The following is a 21,915-nucleotide window of genomic DNA, read 5'->3' as shown; positions in this document are numbered from 1 at the left end:
GTAGACTATGCCTGTTGCAATGGCTCTGTTGAGAAATGTTCACAACCTTTGTCCCAAAGAAGTCTTAACATTTATTTTAGACTTAATCAAGTACAATGACAACAGAAAAAATAAGGTAAGATACCTTAATGAATATTATAAAACCACTCAGTAATATTTTATTTTTAAAGAAATGTTCAGACTGTGAAAACCATTGTTGAATCTGTGGTACTTGAAATTTCTAGCATTAGAAACATGTAAACTTGATTTATTATAGTAACCAGTGGATGAAAACCAAGATTAGTTGGTTTTTAATGTTCCTCATACCATAATGTGGAGATAGTTGTGCATCAAATTTTGGGGAGTCAGCTAAAATTTGTTTTGGTGTAGTCTGATAGCCTAGTTGTATTTTTACTCCTTTTTTGTTTTACCAAGTAATAACCAGAAAATAATTCCTTCTTGGGATAACTTGTTCATTGGTGAATTTTATTATTTTTTTAACCATATGTGTGATTATTCATTTATTTAGCAAATAGCTATTGGATGCCATGCTTTCAAAGTGACTTCACCTTACTTGTTATCAGATATCAGATAGTCTAGCATGTCCGGTTAGGGTTCTAGTATCCGTGAGAACTGAATGTGGTCTGAGGAGTGAGTGCTGTCTTTTGGTTTTCCTACTTGACCCTCACCCCTTCTCATTTTTAATTTTTGAGTCCATTCTGTGATCCAAACACTTGGATCAGGAACAGTGGTTAATAAATAAGTGGGCTTTTGCTTTGTTGGCAAAGTAGTTACCAGAGGGAACAGTGAAACTATAAAAATACTTGAAGAAAACAACCTATAAATGGTTTGAAAACAGAACTTTTTCCATAGAGTGTCCTTGTAGTTTTTCTTTAGTTTGTTTGTTGTTGTTGCGGGCCATGTTTTTTGTGTTTTTCTCCTGCTCAGTATCTGAACTTAGGAACCCTGAGGTAGGTGTTGTCTTGTGTCTGTGGGAGGTTCCGCCCCCACAGCGCGAGTGGACGGCAGGTAGGCTCTTCGTCCCTGGCAGTTTGTGTTGCTGGTGGAATTAACTCGCTGGTTCCACATTCAGGTTCCCAGGCTAGAGGATCTGATTTACTGAGCTTAAGTCAAGCCACACCCAGATTGCCTTTCAGTAAATTTCTCTGGGAATTGACTGCAATATGGGCCTAGGAGTTTTTTGTTTTGTTTTTCCTATGGTTTTCTCCTCCACTTCATTGTTTTTACTAGAGACTCCTATGATTCCTATGCTATGTCTTCTCTACCAATCCTCTAATCCCCTGGTACTTTCTTTCCTACTTTTTATCACTTTCTTTTTGCTCAGAATTTCAGGAGTTTTTTAAAAAAAATTTATATTTAAATTTAATTTTGGTCCAATTCTCTGCATATGTCTTTCTTTTTACAATGTTTTGCTATTGGGAGGCATCTCTTTGGTTATTTCTCAGATAGTATTAATGATAGTTTTGGACTTTTAATCCCCTGCTAGTTTTCTTTTCCTTGAATACTCTAGTTCTTCAAGTTTCTTTTTTTCCCTTTGACCCGATCTTTTTTATGTTGATACTTTTCTGAAATATCTGGTGGTCTTTGGTTATATGTTTATATATGAGAGTAAAACACTAAGTAGCTTATTTGAAGCTCTGTATTACCAGCAGGATTTGTGGACTGTGGTCATCCTTTCAAAGCAGTGGTTCTCAACCTTCCTAATGCAGTGGCCCTTTAATACTCAGTTCCTCATGTTGTATGTGGGCATATCTGCATGTGGGCGGACCCTCCTGGAGACGGAGCAGTGTCTCGGTTCCTAAGACCATCGGAAATATGTGTTTTCCAATGGTCTTAGGCAACCCCTGTGAAAGGGTCATTCAACCCACAAAGGGGTCACGACCGCTGTTTGTTTATAGAGGAATCTGGCTAGGTTACTTATAAGAGTACCTTTCATGTAGTAAGTTTTTGGTGAGTAAACTGATCTATTACTAATTAGTGAGTCTCTCACTTTTTTCTAATGTGTGACTCTACGCAAAGGACAGAGTTGAGTACTTACCAACTTGTGTTTTTAGATAAATTATGATCTTAGGTTATAAATATTTTATTAATTTCTTAACAGAAGCGTGAATTTTATCTTTATGTAATTATTTTTTGGCTTAGTTTTCAGATAACTATTATCGTGCAGAAATGATTGACGCCCTTGCTAACTCTGTTACACCAGCAGTCAGTGTGAATAACGAAGTTCGAACTTTAGATAACTTAAATCCGGATGTGCGGCTTATTCTTGAAGAAATCACCAGGTTTTTGAATATGGAAAAACTTCTTCCAAGTTATAGACACACCATCACTGTGAGGTATGATGATTCTTTATTTTCTTTAAAGTTATTTGTTTTTAGCCCTGGCTGGTTTGGCTCAGCAGTTACAGTGTGGGTCCAAGGACCAACGAGTCATGGGTTTGATTCCAGTCAAGGGCATGTACCTCAGTTGCGGTTTGTCCCTAGCCCTGGTTGAGTCATGCAGGAGGCAGCCAGTCAATGTGTCTCTCTCTCCCTCCCACTCTATCTGAAGATAGATGGAAAAATATCCTAGGGTGAGGATAAAAATAATTAATTAATTTAAAATTTAAAATTAAGTTATCTGTTTTTATAATTAATGAGATAAATTTATCATTATAGAAAACTGGGAAATATAGAAAAGTTAAAAGATAAAATTAAAATCTTATGATTTTGTCATCCACAGATAAATTATTACTGTAATATTTTAGAGAGTGGATTTCTAATTTTTTTTCTTTTGTGACAATATAAACTTTTAGTTACTGGACATATAGTGTATATATAGTTTTCTTTTTTTTTTTAATCCTCCCCCGAGGATATTTTTACACCTATCTGCAGACAGAGGGAGAGGGAGAGAGAGAGAGAGAAACATCGATGTGAGAGAGGTACATCTACCGGCTGCCACCTGCACAACCCCAACGGGGCCGGGAACGAACCGCAACTGAGTTATGTGCCCCTGGCCGGAATCAAACCCGGGACTCTCTGGTCCATGGGCCAATGGTCTAACTGCTGAGCCAAACCAGCCAGGGCTATATATAGATAGTTTTTGTATTCTGCTTATATCATAAACACTTTCTCATGTCATCAGAAATTCTTGAAAAGCATTATTTTTATATCTACATAATATTTTATCTCATCAGATATAGTATAAGCATTCTTTTATTAGACTTTTTAAGTGACTTTTGCTTTTTTGCCTAAATTATCAAAAAGTTCTATTTCTTTAGGAGTTTCCAAAAAAAAAAGTCAGTTCACTGTTTCCAACATTATGAACAGTTTAACCTTCCATATTTATTATTTACTAAACTATATAACAAACTTTTGGAGAAAATACTAAGTATGATGAAGCTTGAAATTGGATTTTCAAACAAATTTTAAAATTTGTTTTTCTTTAATAGGATTTAGATATTTTTAATTTTTATGATCATTGCAAAAATTTAATGTTACAGAATTAAAAGGTAGATTCCAATCAGATTTTTTCAGTTCACTGTTACAGATAAATTTCTAGTGCCTAGCAAACAGGTTTGATTCAGAATACTTTAACGGAAGTATTGAACTGAATACTGTTTCCCTAGTTGTCTGAGAGCCATACGAGTGCTTCAGAAGAATGGACACGTGCCGAGCGACCCAGCTCTTTTTAAATCGTATGCAGAATATGGCCACTTTGTGGACATTAGGATAGCAGCTTTGGAAGCAGTTGTTGATTATACTAAAGGTAATGCTTTAGAAGTATATGTTCATGTCATTTTAGAAAGAAATGTTTACTATTTAAAGCCAGTCATAGGTACTGGGGTTTTCTTATTATGTACAGTACAGATATTTTCATTTTAAATTCTTGATTCACTGATTTTTGGTCAATGTAGAATTCTTAGTAGAATTAATCAGTGGGGGAAAAGAATACAATTATAAATAGATATCTTTGGTCTTTCCAAGAAGTCAGCATATCATTATTATAGTTTTAATTACATGTTATTTTAAGAAATAGAAATGATATTCGTAAATTTATAATTATATAAGGATTCAAGAAAATATCTTGCTCTTGTCACAGATTTGTATCTGTGAAGGTAGAGCAAGAGAAATGATTAGGAGCCTCAGCACAGGGTTAATGCAAGGCTTTATAGAGTTGGAATAAATACAAGGCCAAAAATAAATAAAAGAAAACTACTACATAGTTAAAACATTTTCAGAAATATAAAGAGATGAAAAGGAAAATAAAATAAGTCATGGTCTGGCTGATATGGCTCAGTGCTTAAGCATCAACCAAGAGGTCGCCAGTTTGATGTTCTCTCTCATCGGATGTTTTTATGTCTCTTTCCCCCTCACTTCCTCTCGCTCTCAAATCAAAAAAGGGGGGAAAAAAAGAAAAGACTTCCTGCCAGTATGCCTTGTTTAAAAAAAAAGTTATGAAGAATGGAGCAGGTGGAAGAAAAGGAATAATCTTTTCATAGGATGTAAACAAAACTGAACTAAGGTAGAGTCTGATAAAACAAAATTTTAAGGTTAAGAAAAAAATGTGTAAATTCCTAGGAATATCAGAACCCAGTTATGATACAAGGTAAGAGAATAACGTGGCCAGTGACTTCTTCAGAATATGAAGAGTTCAAAAAACAGTGAACAAACAGCTAGCAGAATGTTTAGGGGAAATTATGATCAGAGATTCTCTACTTAATTCTTTACAAGTTAATATGCAAATTATGAAATACATAAATGAATCTATATTTATAGCACTAAAATATGAGAAGAGGAAAGAAGTTAAAGTGGCCTGAACTTCTCATCTGATAGTAGAAAGGATGGGGTGAGGGAAGTTCTTTAGTAGATACTAGTTAATTTTTACATATTAGAAATTATAAAAGGGTAAGATCAGTATAATATGTATAATATATATGTTGATATAAGTTCAGATCGGACTTCATTTGTTCTTTTAATGGAGGGTTACAATATATATTCTTTTAAGAAATGATGGTGAAAATAGTGATTTTTTTAAATGAATTTTTTGGGAAAAGAATGTGTAATCCTCTATCAGTATCCAGTTTTGTTTTGAGATTTTACCAGTTCATGAAATTTAGAAGTTTTGAGGTACACTAAACATGCCATTATTCCTAACCTTCTTTCCCAAGGTTTATGGTGTTCACTGTGACATAAATATGAAAATTTCATGAATTAGTGTACCTGAAAGAAGTAGAATGCTAGTATTATGATGAACACTAAGTTAAGTGTAATTTTATTGAAAGGTGTTTAAGCCAGGCTGGCGTGACTCAGTGGTTGAGCGTCAACCCATGCACCAAGAGGTCGCCAGTTCGATTGCCGGTCAGGACAAATGCCCAGGTTGTGGCCCGATTCCCAGTGGGGGGCATGCAGGAGGCTACCAATCTATGTTCTCTCTCATCGATGTTTCCATCTCTCCCTCTCCCTTCTCTCTCTCAAATCAATAAAGAAAACAAAAATCAAAAAGGTGTTTAAATGTGATCCATGAATTTAAGGTCATTTGAAAATAGAAAATATTAGAAATAAAATTCTGAAAATAAAGCTTTTCAAGTCATAACAGCAAAATTTGTTGAAAAAGTGAATAGAAATAGCTAATGAAGCATTTTACTTGTCAGTTATAGTTATAGCACTATTTTTGTAATTGCTTTTTATGTTATGTTGAAAGTTAAGGCTGATTACTTGGGGTTATTTTGCTTTTTTTGAGAGGGGAGGAGAGGAGGCAGCCTGCGTTCCCCCTGGGGAAAGAGTACGCGTGGATCCGCCACCGCCCATACCCACCGCCCATCCCAGGCCGTGCCCCTGCGGGATCAGAGAGGAGGCCACTGCGCAAGGGCCACCGTGGCCCACGGGGCCCTCCTTCCCCTCCCAACACCGCCTGTGCAGGCAGCATGGGAAGGACAAGACAAACCCTTGTGTCGAGGGCTACTTTTCAATAGATCGCAGCGAGGGAGCTGCTCTGCTAGTCCGAAACCCCGTGCTCATTGGTTTTAAATGAAAGAAACCACTTGGGCAAAAACAGTTCACTTTATAATATAGTTGAGATACCATTGAGTATCAGACCAGTCTATAATTTGATTTAAGAATCTAGAAATAATTTTATTTAAACACATTCTATTTAGAGTTAATCATCTCTAATTTAGGGCTCAATAGATTATAATTTCCTTAATGCTATATTTGCCTTTGATTTGAGCTATAGTGAAAAATATACACTTGGTTCTGTTTTATGTTTTGGCTACATATAGCACAATACTTATAACATTTACAAAGTGGCCTATTACATTTTTTAAAAATGTAAAGAAGTTGTCTACAGCCTTCAACTCTGATTGGAAATCCAACTAAGGCAGAGTCGTAAATAGTAAGTGTAAACTCCTTGTCCGTCACTTGTTTCATTTGATATAATTGCAACAAACATATTTTATTTCTTTATTTTTATTTTCAGTGGATAGGAGTTATGAAGAACTGCAGTGGCTACTTAATATGATTCAGAATGACCCTGTACCCTATGTAAGGTTAGTTTTTGTGCTATACTTTTTTCTTTTTTTAAGTGCTAAAGTAAATTGAATAATTTCAGAAAATTATACAGGGAACAAGTCTTTGTTATTTTTATTCTTTTTTTTATTTTTTTTTTATCCTCACCCGAGGACATTTTTCCATTTTTTGCACAGATAGAGTGGGAGGGAGAGAGAGGAAGAGAGAGAGAGAGAGAAACATCGACATGAAAGGGACACATCGAGTGGCTGCCACCCGCACAACCAACCAGGGCCGGGGACAAACTGCAACCGAAGTACATGCCCTTAGCGGGAACCGAACCCGGGTCTCTCCGGACCGCAGGCCGACGCTCTAACCGCTGAGCCAAATCGGCCAGGGCTTTGTTATTTTTATAAACATAGAAATATGTTATGCTTTTGTAATGCCCTTTTTAAATTTTTTAATTTGATTTACCTTTGAAAAGACATTTAAAAATATATATTAATAAAATTCTCTGTAATTTTATACATGATTTCTACTGTAACTTAAAGGAAAGCTTATGTAATAGTTTGCATATATATCCAAAATTGTGAAACCTCTACTGATTGATTGAATTCACTTTATTTTATTTTATTTTATTTTTTATCATCCTCACCCGAGGACATTTTTCCACTTTTTGTTCAGGTAGAGTGGGATTGAGAGAGAGGAACAGAGAGAGAGAGAGAAACGTCGACGTGAAAGGGACACATCGAGTGGCTGCCACCCGCACAACCAACCAGGGCCAGGGACAAACTGCAACCGAGGTACGTGCCCTTAGCGGGAACTGAACCCGGGTCTCTCCAGACTGCAGGCTGATGCTCTAACCGCTGAGCCAAACCTGCCAGGGCTGATTGATTTCACTTTAAAAATAAAGAGTAGTGTTATGGTATATCCCATTTATTAACATTGTATGTATTAGTTATATTGCCTGAGATTGGGCAGACTATTTTAAAGATGACATGGAATTATATTCTAGTTTTGGAGTCAAGTGTGCATATAACAGTGTAGCAGTTCAAGGGACATGTATCTAATGCCTTTTCTCCTGGAAGTTTTTGAACATTTTTCATTTTGATTTGTGACTCCCATTTCTATAGGTAGTGATTGATAATTGTATTGGACTAGCCTACAAAGAAATTTCTCAATTATCTAGGGAAATACTACGATGTTTTTGCAGCTGTCAATATGACATAAGCCCATGACTTTCTTAGGATTTGCTTCAGGTTTGTTCCAGATGTCTGAAACATATGCTTATTGTGCGTTTTGATGTTTAATCTCTGAAAAATTAAGCATAAGATTCTCATTGTCTTCCCTTAAACTTGATCTCCTTTGAGTATTGCTTTGAGTGTTTAGTCATTTATAAAAATCTAACATTTAAAGAAAAACAGACCTTTTAAAGAAATGTTTAATTGCCTAAAGTAATACATGTACTAATCATTATTGCTCTTTCAGTGATAATTTCAAAGATCTCCCCAGAGTACTCTTTACAGTTTTTTGGCGTAGCTGTAAAGAGTTTGCAGTGATCTGAGTAAATACCATAAAGTTTTATTTGTTCTTATAGCCTTTCAGTAGTCTTTCATATGGTCTTAAAATTCCAAAGCACAAAAGGATGTTAACAGTGAGCCCAGCCCTGGCTCGTTTGGCTCAGCGGTTAGAGCGTCGGCCCACAGACCAGAGAGACCCCCCCCGGGTTTGGTTCCCACTAAGGGCACGTACCTCGGTTGCAGTTTGTCTCCAACTCCATGGGGTGTATTGTAGTTTGTCCCAGCCCCATGGTGTTATGTGGGTGGCAGCTGGTCGATGTGTCTCTCTCACATCGATGTTTCTTTCTCTCTTTCTCCCTCTCTCCTTCCTGCTCTATCTGAAGATAAATGCAAAAATGTCCTCGAGTGAGGATTAAAAAAAAAAAAAAAGTGAGCCCATATCCTTTCACTTTTACAGACATAAAATTGAAGCCAAAGGGATTAAGTGATTTAACTACAAGCTAGCAGTTCACTTTTCTCCCATCTCTTTCTCAAGTACTAATCTTGTTTGATATCTTTCTACCAACAATTAAATATAAAAATTTCCCAGGTTCACCTTCTTTAAAATTTTACTAGCATCAGGAAAAATTATAACCTCAGAGTCTTTCTTCCTCCATTATATCCAAGTATTCCATGACTCTGAAGTTTGAATTTCTCAGACTTTGTCTTAGGCCTGGCCTTTATCCCTTCACCAAGTGTTAAATTACTGTCAGAACCTCCTTGCCTCTTTTCTTTCTCTCTCTTTCTATGGTGTCTTCTTCTCATAGTATTGGACATTATCTTTTTCAAATTTTATTTGGTCGCATTGCCCTGTTTTTCAGAAGATCCCATAATGTGTTCAGATAGCCTCTTAATTAAGGTTAAAAACTCCCTATAGGGGAGTATAACTGTTGCCATCTATAAGGATACTTTGTTATGAATTGACTTTCTAAACCTCAGCTTATTAGAGGAAATCTTTTTGCAATCTCCATATTTAAAATACTTCTGCACATTTCCATGCTTTACAAAGATACAATAATAATGCTTATATTCATTTTATTATCTCAAATGTAGGGTTCTTCTTGGCCTATATGTGATTTTTTCCCCCCATTTTAAGATTTTTATATTTACTGATCAGTCTTTTTTGTAAACTTTTCTAAGGAGAGTAAAACATTTATTTTAGAAGCAGGATGGGAAAGGTTAATAAGAATACACAGTCGGGTTTTAGAAGACCTAATTGTACACTAAGGCAATTTTAGGAAAAAAAACCTACCAGAATTTTTTAGTTAAAAAAACAGTAGTAAATATTGAGGGTGTAATAAGCCTTTTGGAATGAAACTAAACTTAAACACAAAGCTATATCTAAGAAGGGGGATGATAAAATAGGAAAAAGGAATTACAGGTCATTTTCAAATGTTCTTAATAGACTGCAAAAATTACTTTTTCTTTTCCAGACATAAGATTTTAAACATGTTGACCAAGAACCCACCATTTACTAAGAACATGGAGTCTCCCTTATGCAATGAAGCCCTGGTAGATCAACTTTGGAAACTTATGAATTCTGGTGAGTGGCTTTCCAAAAAAAAAAAAAAATTATGACTGAATTATTTACATTTCAACAGGTTTTCAGTACTTAAAGAACTATGGTTTACTTCTTGTTTTGTTTTTTTTTTAAGTAGGATACTTACTACATCTACCTTCACAGTGGTGGATGTGATAACATTTGCTAATGATATATTCACTTACTTTGTCCCACAGGGTGATTGAAGAAACAAAAGTATTAATTTATGTGAAAGTGTCTCAAATGGTTAAGGAGCTTTAAACATAAACCTGCAAAGTATTATTATTATTATTTTTATTTCAGAAGGTACAAAGGGTTGGAAATAAGTATTTTCACTTTATTCTTAGGAAATTATACATATGAATATAAATTAAATTTGCCGTTTTTACTTCGTGTAAGATGGACAAAAAGATCAGGACAGAACTACCCTTTGGCCCCACTCTGCACACATTTCTAAGCTTCTGTCATCAGTAAGGACTGCTGGGTTTATTGAAAAATGTCCTGAAAAAGTGACTTTCTAAGTAATCTTTCTTAGCAGTTTTTTGGCTTCATCAGCTTTAATAGCAATTACTTCAGAAAATGAAGAGATGATCCTTTTTTAGGATCAGATTCACTATTTGGGGTTTTTTTCTTCAGATACTTTCTGATTTGAATAGAGAACATCAATACTGGGTTTTCTGCTTTCTTCTTGAATGCTGTTCTGATTCAGATAAGCAGGGTTGGTCCCAAAGTTTCACTGCCAGTGAAGACAGAATGGACAGCATTTCTGCCTGAGAGAAGACAATAATGACTGTTTTATCAATATATGAACATTCCTTGCCTGTAAGTGATTGGGGTGGGAGGGACATCTAGAAGATTAAAGAAGGGTTTTCAAAATGCTGTCACAGAAACTGGCAGCAGCTCCAGGATATCTAATGGAGTTGATTGATTTGGAATCCTGGCATTTCAGATCTGATGGGAACTTAAAGACCTGCCAAGTTAATTGCTCTCATTTTAGGGCCTAGGCAGCTGGCTTGCCTATGATCACAGAGCTAGCTGGAATTAAGCAGAAGTGATTTTCTCCACTATACTGCTCAACTGAATTTCGCTATAATGACAACCATTTTAAGATTTTATTCCATGGTTTTGAATTACAGAGGAGTTCTGATTTTTTATCTTTTCTGTAATTAAAAATGGTTTTTTAAAATTTGTTTTTAGAGAGGAAGGGAATGGGCGGGGGGGGGGAGAGAGAGAGAGAGAAATATCGATGAGGGAGAACATAAATTGGCCGCCTCCTGCACACCCCCCCATGGGGGTTGGTTTACAACCTGGGCATGTGCCCTGACTGGCAATTGAACCAGCAACGTCCTGGTGCATGGGTCAACGCTCAACCACTGACCCACACTAGCCAGGCTATCTTTTCTGTAATTTTAACAGAAGCACTGCTATTCATTTTTTAGCTCCCTCTTATCAGCCTTAAATTTTAGTATTTGTAAGTCAATTATTTGAAGGAGAAAAAAAAAAACTCTTATCAGGAACTCACTCAGGAACAAAATAGTAGTGTTCATCCCTCCATGCAAACTGAAGGCAAGCCAAAGTGAAAAAGCCACACAGAAATAAATAAAAAGTGAAAACCATAGTCAAGAGCTCAGTGCAGTTTAACAGCCTTCAGTGTGCTGCCTAATTATTCTTAATCTGTCTTTCAAAACACCAAACAAGCCCTGGCCGGTTTGGCTCAGCAGTTAGAGCATTAGCCCGTGGACAAGAGAGTCCCAAGTTTGGTTCCCACTAAGGGCACGTACCTCGACTGCAGTTTGTCTCTGGCCCCGATTGGGGGGGTTGGGGTCGTGTAGGTGGCAGCCACTCGATGTGTCTCTTTCTCATCCCTCTCTTTCTTCCTTCCTCTCTCCCTCCAGCTCTATCTGAAGATAAATGCAAAAATATCCTCGGGTGAGGATTAAAAAAAAACAAAACAAAATACCAAACAGTATATCCTAGCTTATCAATATATGTTTTCATTTGCTTTTCTAAATTAAAATAATTTTTTAGAAACTTCAAAGAATGCACATTCAGTTGCTTATTTACTGATGTTGATGTCATCTACAACAGAATGTTCAGGATGGCAGCAGGCATAATTAGGTGATATTGATCTTCAAGGTTTAGTTTTCTTCTAGTATAAATGTATCTTAAACCATTCTTGTTTTCCTGGTAAAATGCCTAAGATCTCCTTTTCTTGCTGCACCCTTGGGTATCCAGCTGCTCTGGCAGGATGCCTTTCGTTCTTTTAGAGGCTTGAGCCATCCAGCCTCTGTGGAAAAGGCCCAGGATTCTTATGCTTTGAAGAAGAGAACAATGAAGGTTTACAAAACATGAAGCGATGTCAGGCCAGTGAAGTGTCCAGATATACATATTCCAGAGAAGGGAATGGATTTCCAGTGAGAAATTCTTACTTTCGTTCTGTACTGTTCTTCCCATTTCTGGTTTCTTCATAGTTTTTAGCACATAAAACCTTATCCTCCTCAGGGGCTCCTGCCTCTTTCTCTTGCTTCTAGCAGTGCTGTTTCGGTTATACACAGTAGCAGAGCTGAAGATGTCAGGACTGATGGTGCCTCTCTGCCAGCAATGGAGCAAGCAGAGTGCTTACCACAGTGCAGCTTATAGTATGAACTTCATGAAATTATCATTTCCTTCATGTAGATTACCTTTGCATATAATTAACATAATATTCACTTACCAGAGCAAATCTCATCAGAATCACTAGCTGATTATAATTTACTTATTTTAATATTTGTTGTTGAAAATCACAAAGCTTAATATTTTTGCTGTCGAAATTTTTTTTTTTTTTTGCTTTTAAAACATGGTGCTTTTTTTTTTTTAATCCTCACCCAAGGACATTTTTCCATTTTTTGTTCAGATAGAGTGGGAGGGAGAGAGAGAGAGAGAAAAACATCGACGTGAAAGGGACACATCGAGTGGCTGCCACCTGCACAACCCAACCAGGGCCAAGGACAAACTGCAACCGAGGTACGTGCCCTTAGTGGGAACCGAACCCAGGTCTCTCTGGACCTCAGGCCAACGCTCTAACTGCTGAGCCAAACTGGCCAGGGCTATGGTGCTCTATTGAATCCACGGTCAAAGATAAATATTTATAGGGTTTATTCTCTTATCCAGAAGAATTTACATATTGCTTCTTCTCATGTGTTTTAAATTCTTTAGATTATTTCAAATTCAGCCTGGAAACCATAGAAATTACCTAACCCTCGGTAACTAATTTTATCTGATCAGTCAGTTTTACTTGATGGCAGTACCTTCCTGAAGCACTCTACTGGGTAAGGAAAGGGAAGTGAGAAGAACTCTGATATTGGTGCGCTCTGGTCTGCCATTATGCTTATGGCAAGTCGGAGACCAGAACCTTTATTTTGGAGATGAAGAAACTGAGACTCATCAAAGGAATTGAAAGAACTTGCCTCTGTTCTCTCAACTACTGGAAGCTGAATTTCTATACAGGCAGTCTTCTGGTCAACATGTGTTTTACGGCCTGTTGCCATCTCTGAGATTTGCTTATTATTATTTTTTTAAAACAAAAACCTAGTATAACAACACAAATATAAAGGTGTTTATCAAAATATTTTCCTCCTCTACAATAAATTTAAGTGTAGAACTGTGTTATTTCAAGTAGTTATAGGGTTTCTTATATTTCAAACCTGAACATAATGAATTTGAGAGTTAGGGGAATTTGTTTCTAGTGCTAGGGTTCATGAAGGCCCATAGAGCACTGCCTTCCTAACAGGCTGTTTCAGAAGAAAGTCATCCCGGCCAGTGTGGACCATGCACCAAGATATATGGTTCTATTCCTGGTCAGGGCATGTGCCCAGGTTGTGGGCCCAGTCCCCAGTGGGGGACATGCAGGAGGCGGCCAGTCATGTTCTCTCTCAGCGATGTTTCTATCTCTCCCTCTTCCTTCCTCTTGCTCTAGAATCAATAAAGAAAAAATATTTTACTTTTTTTTTATCCTCACCCGAGGACATTTTTCCATTTTTTGTACAGATAGAGTGGAAGGGAGAGAGAGGAAGGGAGAGAGAGAGAGAGAGAGAAACATCAACGTGAAGGGACACATCGAGTGGCTGCCACCCGCACGACCAACCAGGGCCGGGGACAAACTGCAACCGAGGTACATGCCCTTAGTGGGAACCGAACCCGGGTCTCTCCGGACCGCAGGCCAACGCTCTAACCGCTGAGCCAAACTGGCCAGGGCAGAAAAAATATTTTTAAAAAAGAAAATCAGACACGAAGAACAGAGGATGAACAAATGTGGAATAGTTACCAAGGAGGGGGAATTAAAAGAAAAATTTAAAAGCAGAAAAAATACTATTTTTTAGTATTCATTTTGTAAGGAAAAATGGTATGATAATAAAACACTTTTCCAGTTAAAAAATTTACTAGTTCATTCACTAACATTCTTCCTGTAATAATTCATAAATGTCTGTGTTAAGATCAGATACACCTTTAGGGTAGAGGGTTTGCCAGTAGGGCTTAGGTCAAGAGATGGCTCCTTTTAAGCATCATAATCCTTTCATTTCTTCCCTCTGTACAATTCAGAAACAGTTAAAAATGTGCAGTTAAATGTGCATATTGAGCGTCATCTCTTTATTATTTCCTTCTTAGGCACTTCACATGACTGGAGGCTACGGTGTGGTGCTGTGGACTTGTACTTCACACTTTTTGGCCTCAGCAGACCTTCCTGCTTACCCTTGCCAGAGCTTGGGTTGGTTCTTAATCTAAAAGAGAAAAAAGCTGTCTTGAATCCGACCATAATTCCAGAGGCCATCACAGGCAACCAAGAAACTGCACTTAATCCAAGTAGCCACGCACAGCTAGTTGGATTTCAGAACCCTGTAAGAACCACGTATTACGGAAGATGTAGTTTTATTGTATCGAGTTCTCTACAGAAGAGAATTGCTTCTTCTAAACTGGCCAATCTTAAAGCTACTAACAGTTTTTTTGTACCTTTTTAAAAACTGCTGGCTGACATTCATTTAGCACTTTGTAAACTATATGGTACTGTCAGTTCTTTACTCCTTTTATGATGACATAATGATTGTTTGTACTGAGCACAGAATTTTCTCTTTGATTAGTAGAAAATAGAAATGAATGTTGAACCTGTCACGTATTAATCTTCTCGTCCATGTATGGTAATGGCAAACTAAACACAAGGGCCTCGACTCTTCTTTCCTACTCTGTAATTCCTAGTACAGTTCCAAACATGATAAGTGCCTGGCAAATGCTTCTTGAATTAAATAGATAGATAGATAGATAGATGATAGATAGATAGATAGATAGATAGATAGATAGATAACATCTGAGGATCAGATAAACGAGTACTCTGATTTAGGAGGAGAATATGCATTACATAATATATATATACACATACACGTATGTATGTGTTTGCCTTTAGAAAAGTTTTATTTCTACCTATACACTGTAAAATTACCAGACTTTTTTGTAGAAAGACTAGGATACATATCAGTTATTTTATTGTAACTTAATGTTTTTCAGAAATGATTTTCTTATTGATGACAAAATGTCCCTAATACTTCAAGCTTCATTTTTCACCAATATTTAGACCAGATTACTTGCCTGGCAATTCCCTACTGGTGTTTTGGCACTTTAAAATTTAGATTCTCCCTATGATAGTTAGAAATAGTCATTTTAAATTACCTACTTACCTAGATTTTCTGAAATATAATTGTACTTGTTGTAAATTTAAAATGTATCCTAGAGTTTGGGTTATGAAGAACAAGATAACTTCCATAGGAAAAAAAAGACTCATTAAAGAGCTCTTTCAGATCTGAATAGCTCTATACATCTCTGGAGATGAATATGTTTATAATTCTTGCCCATATATGTTAATTTATCCACATTCATACTTGGAGTCTAGGATAAGAGCAGAAAATGACGCCAAAAGATACTTCTTTTGGGAAAGCTCTAAAAACTCACCAAAATAACTCCCATCTCCCCCAAAAAACCAGCAGACAGGAAAAGGTGAAATTTATTTTGAGCCCATTGCTGATAACTTTCAGGCACTGGGCATGCTCTAATCTGCATGATTGCTGTAGCTATTAGTTTTCAGCTATAATACGAGCTAATTTCCTCAGAAATCTAATTTTGATCTCAAATATTGCCGCAGGAAGATGATCACCTTGCCAAAGAAGCATCATGTAATATATCAGCTCATCAGCAGGGAGTGAAGAGGAAGTCTGATACACCACTGGGGTCCCCACTAGAACCTGGTCAAATACTGGAGAAGAATGAGGATAGCAGTAAAGTCAAACTCAAAATCAGAGTAAGAAATACAGGTTAAACCTGTATTAACAGTGTAGGATATTCACCTTCTTGTAAATCTTCGTGAATACTTGGTTTTTCCTTAGGAACAGATGGGACTCACTGAATCATTAAAAAACCCAAATGTCCATCTCTAAAACATTCCAACTGATTGTTTAACTTATATTGTCACATACTTCTTCCCTGTTTGGGGAGGAACTGCGTGTGCACGATCTACACAGCTCACACCTCTCCCATAACAAAGGAATAGATTTTAGTTGCCATTACATTTCCATTCATTTCTAAGCAGCTTCTTTTGGAGGATGGACCACATAATCTTTTCGCTCTCTCTCAATACTTTTTGAGATAAAGAGACTTCCTTTTAAGATTATTTGGGGGTATATCCTGTGGTCTCTGCTCCTTTTCCTAAGAGCTAAGATCCAGACATGAAGTGATATAATGGCTCTTTTTCTCTTTTGTTCTATGTGTGTGTTTTAGTTTTCAAGTTCTCAAGATGAGGAGGAGATAGATATGGATACTGTTCATGACAGCCAGGCATTCATTTCTCATCATTTGAACATGCTTGAAAGGCCGTCTACTCCAGGTAAGATTAGTGTATTGCAGTCACTGGGCTGATGCAGAGAGTTCACATGATACCACTGTTCTAAGGTGTGTAGCTTTCTTTCCTGTTTTTTTTCTCCAATTTTTTGATTTATTTTTTTGTTACAGATGTTTCTCCTTTTTTACCACATTGGCACCCCCCTCCCCACCCCAACCCCGCCCCGTCCCCGGCTTTGTTGTCCGTGTCCATTGGTCATGTATACATGCATATAAGTTCTGTGGTCCATCTCTTCCCACCCCCCGCACCCCCTCTTCTTAGGGATGTCAGTCTGTGCTCCACTACCATGTCTCTGGGTCTACCGTATTCCTCAGACTGTTATGTTCATTATATTCCGTATATAAGTGAGATCATGTGGTATTTGTCCTTCTCTGCTTGGCTTATTTCACTCAGGATAACACTTTCCAGGTCCCTCCATGTGGTCTCAAAGGATAAGAGATCTTTCTTTCTTACAGCTGCATAGTACTCCATTGTATATATGTACCACTGCTTTTTTATCCATTCGTCTACTGATGGACACTTGGGCTATTTCCAGATCTTAGCTAGTGTAAATAGTGCTGTTTTGAACATGGGGGTACATATATTCTTCCTGATTGGTGTTTCAGGCTTCTTAGGGTATATTCCTAGAAGCGGGATCACTGGGTCAAATGGAAGTTTAATTTTTAATTGTTTGAGGTAACACCATATTGTTTTCCATAGTGGCTGCACCAGTCTGCATTCCCACCAGTAGTGTATTAGAGTTCCCTTTTCTCCACATCCTCGCCAACACTTGTTTGATGATTTGTTGATGCCGGCCATTCTGACAGGTGTGAGATGATACCTCATTGTTTTAATTTGCATCTCTCTGATGATTAGTGATGTTGAGCATTTCTTCATATGTCTCTTGGCCATTTGTATGTCCTGTTTGGAGAGGTGTCTATTCAGCTCCTCTGCCCATTTTTTAATTGGGTTCTTTGTCTTCCTTTTGTTGAGTTGTATGAGCACTCTCTATATATTGGAAATTAACCCCTTATCTGATATATCATTGGCAATAATGTTCTCCCATACAGGGGTTTGCCTTTCCATTTTGATGATTGTTTCTTTTGCTGTGCAGAAGCTTTTTAGTTTGATGTAGTCCCATGTGTTCATTTTTTCCTTTGTTTCTGTTGCCTTAGGTGATGTATCAGTGAAAATTTTGTTCCGTATGATGTCCGAAATTTTGTTGCCTACATTTTCTTCTAGAATTTTTATGGATTCACGGGACACATTTAAGTCTTTTATCCATTTTGAGTTCATTTTTGTGTATGGTGTAAGTTGATGATCTAGTTTCATTTTTTTGCATGTAGCTGTCCAATTTTCCCAACACCATTTATTAAAGAGGCTGTCTTTACTCCACTGTGTGCTCTTGCCACCTGTGTCAAATATTAGTTGAGCATATTGCCTTGGGTCCATTTCTGGGTTTTCAGTTCTGTTCCACTGGTCTATATGCCTGTTCTTGTGCCAGTACCAGGCTGTTTTGATTACAGTCGCTTTGTAGTATAACCTGATATCTGATATTGTGATCCCACCTACTTTGTCCTTCTTTTTCAAAATTGCTGTGGCTATTCGGGGACTTTTTTGGTTCCATATGAACTTTTGCAGTATTTGTTCTAGTTCTGTGAAATATGTCGTTGGTATTTTGATGGGGATTGCATTGAATCTATAGATTGCTTTGGGTAGTATGGACATTTTAATGATGTTAATTCTTCCAATCCATGAACAAGGTATGTGCTTCCACTTTTTTATATCTTCCTCTATTTCTTTTTTCAATATCCTGTAGTTTTCTGCAAATAGGTCCTTTACTTCTTTGGTTAAGTTTATTCCTAGGTATCTTAATTTTTTTGCCGCAATGGTAAATGGGATTGTTTTTTCAGTTTCTCTTTCTGTGAGTTCATCATTGGTGTATAAGAATGCCGTCAATTTCTTGACGTTAATTTTGTATCATGCTACTTTTCCAAATTCATTTATTAAGTCTAGTAGATTTTTGATGAATTCTTTAGGGTTTTCTATGTATAATATCATGTCATCTGCAAATAATGACAGTTTCACTTCCTCCTTTCCAATTTGGATCCCTTTTAGTTTTTCCTCCTGTCTGATTGCTGTAGCTAAGACTTCCAGTACTATGTTAAATAAGAGTGGCGAAAGTGGACATCCCTTTGTTGTTCCTGTTCTTAATGGAAATGTTTTTAGTTTCTGCCCATTGAGTATGATGTTGGCTGTAGGTCTTTCATATATGGCCTTTATTATGTCGAGATATGATCCCTCTATTCCCACATTGCTGAGCGTTTTTATCAGAAATGGATGCTGGATTTTGTCGAATGCTTTTTCAGCATCTATTGATATGATCATGTGGTTTTTATTCTTCATTTTGTTTATGTGGTGTATCACATTTATTGATGTGCGAATATTGTACCAGCCTTGCATCCCTGAAATGAATCCCACTTGGTCATGGTGAATAATTTTTTTGATGTATTGCTGGATCCGATTTGCTAATATTTTGTTCAGGATTTTGGCATCTATGTTCATCAGGGATATTGGCCTGTAGTTTTCTTTCTTCATAGTGTTTTTTTCTGGTTTTGGAATTAGAATTATGCTGGCTTCATAGAACGTGTTTGGAAGTCTTCCTTCTTCTTGAATTTTTTGAAATAGTTTGAGGAGGATGGGTGTTAGTTCTTTTTTGAATGTTTGGTAAAACTACCCCGTGAAGCCATCTGGGCCTGGGCTTTTGTTTGCTGGGAGAGTCTTGATTAACCTCTTCAATTTCCTTAGTTGTTACTGGTCTGTTCAAGTTTTCTATCTATTCCCGGTCCAGTTTTGGGAGACTGTGTGTTTCTAGAAATTTGTCCATTTCACTTAGATTGTCGAATTTGTTGCCATATAGTTGTTCATAGTAGCTGTTAACGATCTTTTGTATTTCTGTGGTGTTGGTTCCTACTTCTCCTCTTTCATTTCTGATTTTGTGTATTTGGGTTCTCTCTCTTTGTTTCTTGGTGAGTCTAGCTAAGGGTCCATCGATCTTGTTTATCTTTTCGAAAAACCAGCCCTTTGTTTCATTGATCCTTTGTATTTCTGTGGTGTTGGTTGCTACTTCTCCTCTTTCATTTCTGATTTTGTGTATTTGGGTTCTCTCTCTTTGTTTCTTGGTGAGTCTAGCTAAGGGTCCATCGATCTTGTTTATCTTTTCGAAAAACCAGCCCTTTGTTTCATTGATCCTTTGAATTGTTTTTTTGGTCTCTATGTCATTTATTTCTGCTCTGATCTTTACTATTTCCTTCCTTGTACTTGCGCTGGGGCTTTCTTTTTGTTTGCTTTCTAATTCTTTAACTTGTGAGGTTAGACAGTCAATTAGAAATTTTTCTTGTTTTTTGAGGTAGGCCTGTAGTGCTATGAACTTCCCTCTCAGGACTGCTTTCGCTGCATCCCATAGATTTTGTGTTGTGTGTTCATCTTCATTGGTTTCTAGGAAGTTTTTAATTTCCTTGATCTCCTCAGTGACCCATTCATTGTTTAATAACATGCTATTTAGCCTCCACGTGTTGAAATTTCTTTGCATGTTCTTGTTGCAATTGATTTCTAGTTTCATGCCATTGTGATCTGAGAAGATGCTAGATATGATTTCAATCTTCTTGAACTTGTAGAGATTTAGTTTGTGTCCTATCATGTGGTCTATCTTTGGGAATGTCCCATGTGCACTTGAGAAGAATGTGTATTCTGTAGTTTTGGGGTGTAATTCTCTGTAGATATCTATTAAATCCATTTGGTCTAGTGCTTCGTTTAGAGTCTCTGTTTCCTTGCTAATTTTTTGTCTAGAGGATCTATCCAGTGCTGTCAACGGGGTGTTGAAGTCCCCTGCTATGATTGTATTGCTGTCGATTTCTCCTTGGAAGTCCTCCAGAAGATTTTTAATATATTTTGGTGCTCCTATATTGGGTGCATATATGTTTATCAAGGTTATATCTTCCTGTTGGATAGATCCTTTCAATATTATGTAGTGGCCTTCTTTGTCTCTAGTTATGGCCTTCGTTTTGAAATCTATTTTATCAGTTTTGAGTATTGCTATCCCAGCTTTTTTTTGCTTTCCATTTGCTCGGAAGATTTTTTTTCATCCCTTCACTTTCAACCTATGTGAGTCTTTTGTTTTGAGATGGGTCTTTGTAACCAACATATAGATGAGTCATGCTTTCTTATCCAATCAGCTACTTTGTGTGTTTTTATGGGAGCATTCAATCCATTTACATTTAAGGTGATTATTGATATGTACTTATTTATTGCCATTTTTGTTTAGTGTGATTCTATTTTTCTTCCCATTTCTCCTGCTAATTACAGCAGTCCTTTAACATTTCTTGCAGTGCTGGTTTGGTGCTAATGTATTCCCTTAGCCTTTTTTTGTCTGGGAAGCTCTTTATTTGACTTTCTACTTTGAATGATAGCCTTACTGGGTAGAGTAGTCTTGGATTCAGATCCTTGTTTTTCATGACCTTGATTACTTCATGCCATTCCCTTCTGGCATGTAGTGTTTCTTGTAAGAAGTCATCTGAGAGCCTTATGGGGTTCCCTTTGTAGGTAACCTGTTGCTTATCTCTTGCTGCTTTTAGGATTCTCTCTTTGTCTTTAATTTTTGGCATTTTAATTACTATGTTTGGTGTGGGCCTGTTTGGGTTCTTCTTACTTGGGACTCTCTGTGCTTCTTGAACTTGAATGCCTTCTTCCTTCACCAAATTAGGGAATTTTTCTGTGACTATTATTTTTAATATATTCTCTATCCCTTGCTCATTTTCTTTTTCCCGTTACTCCTATGATGCGAATATTATTACGTTTCAAGTTGTCCTACAATTCTCTTAAGCTGTCTTCCTGTTTTTTAATTGTTTTTTCCTTTTGTTTTTCTGATTGGTTGATTTTTTTCTATCCTGTCTTCTAATTCACTGATCCGGTCCTCAGCTTTCTCTACTCTGCTTTTTAAACCTTCCAATGTGTTTTACACTTCTGATATGTCATTTTTTATCTCTTCTTGATGGTTTTTCATTTCCAATTGGCTTATTTTCAGCGTCTCTATGTCCTTACTCATGCTGTTGATCTTCCTCAAGATCATGGCTCTGAATTCTAGCTCTGTTAACATGCCTAGCTGCTCCACATTGATCTCATCTTTGGTGGAGGTCTTTTGCTGTTTCATTTGGCTTCTGTTTCTGTGTTTCACCATTTTGGCTCTCACAGTGGGCTTTGGAGCCTGTCAAGTTTTCCCTGTGGGTGTTGGTGTTCTGCTGTTTGTGGCTCCCTCTCCTGGGTTTAGATGAGCGAGGGAGGACCCACATTAAACACCATTGTCAAGTCTTACTTTCCTGGTTGCTAGCCCAGGAAAGGTACAGTTATATTCTAGCTTTTTGCCTGGAGGCTAGC

General features: G+C 37.1%; 1 protein-coding gene across 10 annotated transcripts in view; it reads left to right on the top strand.

Annotated features, from left to right (window-relative positions):
- TAF2 (TATA-box binding protein associated factor 2) overlaps window positions 1-21,915 on the top strand; it is a 78,419-nt gene that overhangs the window by 42,715 nt on the left and 13,789 nt on the right. For 5 of the 10 annotated variants that reach the window (XM_036263784.1, XM_036263783.1, XM_036263785.1 and 2 more), the window contains 7 exons: window positions 5-115; window positions 2,143-2,336; window positions 3,608-3,747; window positions 6,457-6,526; window positions 9,478-9,587; window positions 14,229-14,458; window positions 16,383-16,488. In XM_036263784.1, the coding sequence (XP_036119677.1) occupies window positions 5-115; window positions 2,143-2,336; window positions 3,608-3,747; window positions 6,457-6,526; window positions 9,478-9,587; window positions 14,229-14,458; window positions 16,383-16,488 (961 nt within the window). Of the gene's footprint in view, window positions 1-4; window positions 116-2,142; window positions 2,337-3,607; window positions 3,748-6,456; window positions 6,527-9,477; window positions 9,588-10,220; window positions 10,247-12,779; window positions 12,836-14,228; window positions 14,459-15,750; window positions 15,907-16,382; window positions 16,489-21,915 lie in introns of those variants that run through there. The other 5 variants (XR_004959835.1, XM_036263782.1, XR_004959836.1 and 2 more) reach the window with 5 other exon arrangements.

This window comes from Molossus molossus, unplaced genomic scaffold (assembly GCF_014108415.1).
Source record: "Molossus molossus isolate mMolMol1 unplaced genomic scaffold, mMolMol1.p scaffold_m16_p_16, whole genome shotgun sequence".
Classification (NCBI taxonomy): domain Eukaryota; kingdom Metazoa; phylum Chordata; class Mammalia; order Chiroptera; family Molossidae; genus Molossus; species Molossus molossus.
The sequence above is the reverse complement of the archived record's forward strand: the minus strand, read 5'-3'. Positions and strand labels throughout refer to the sequence as shown.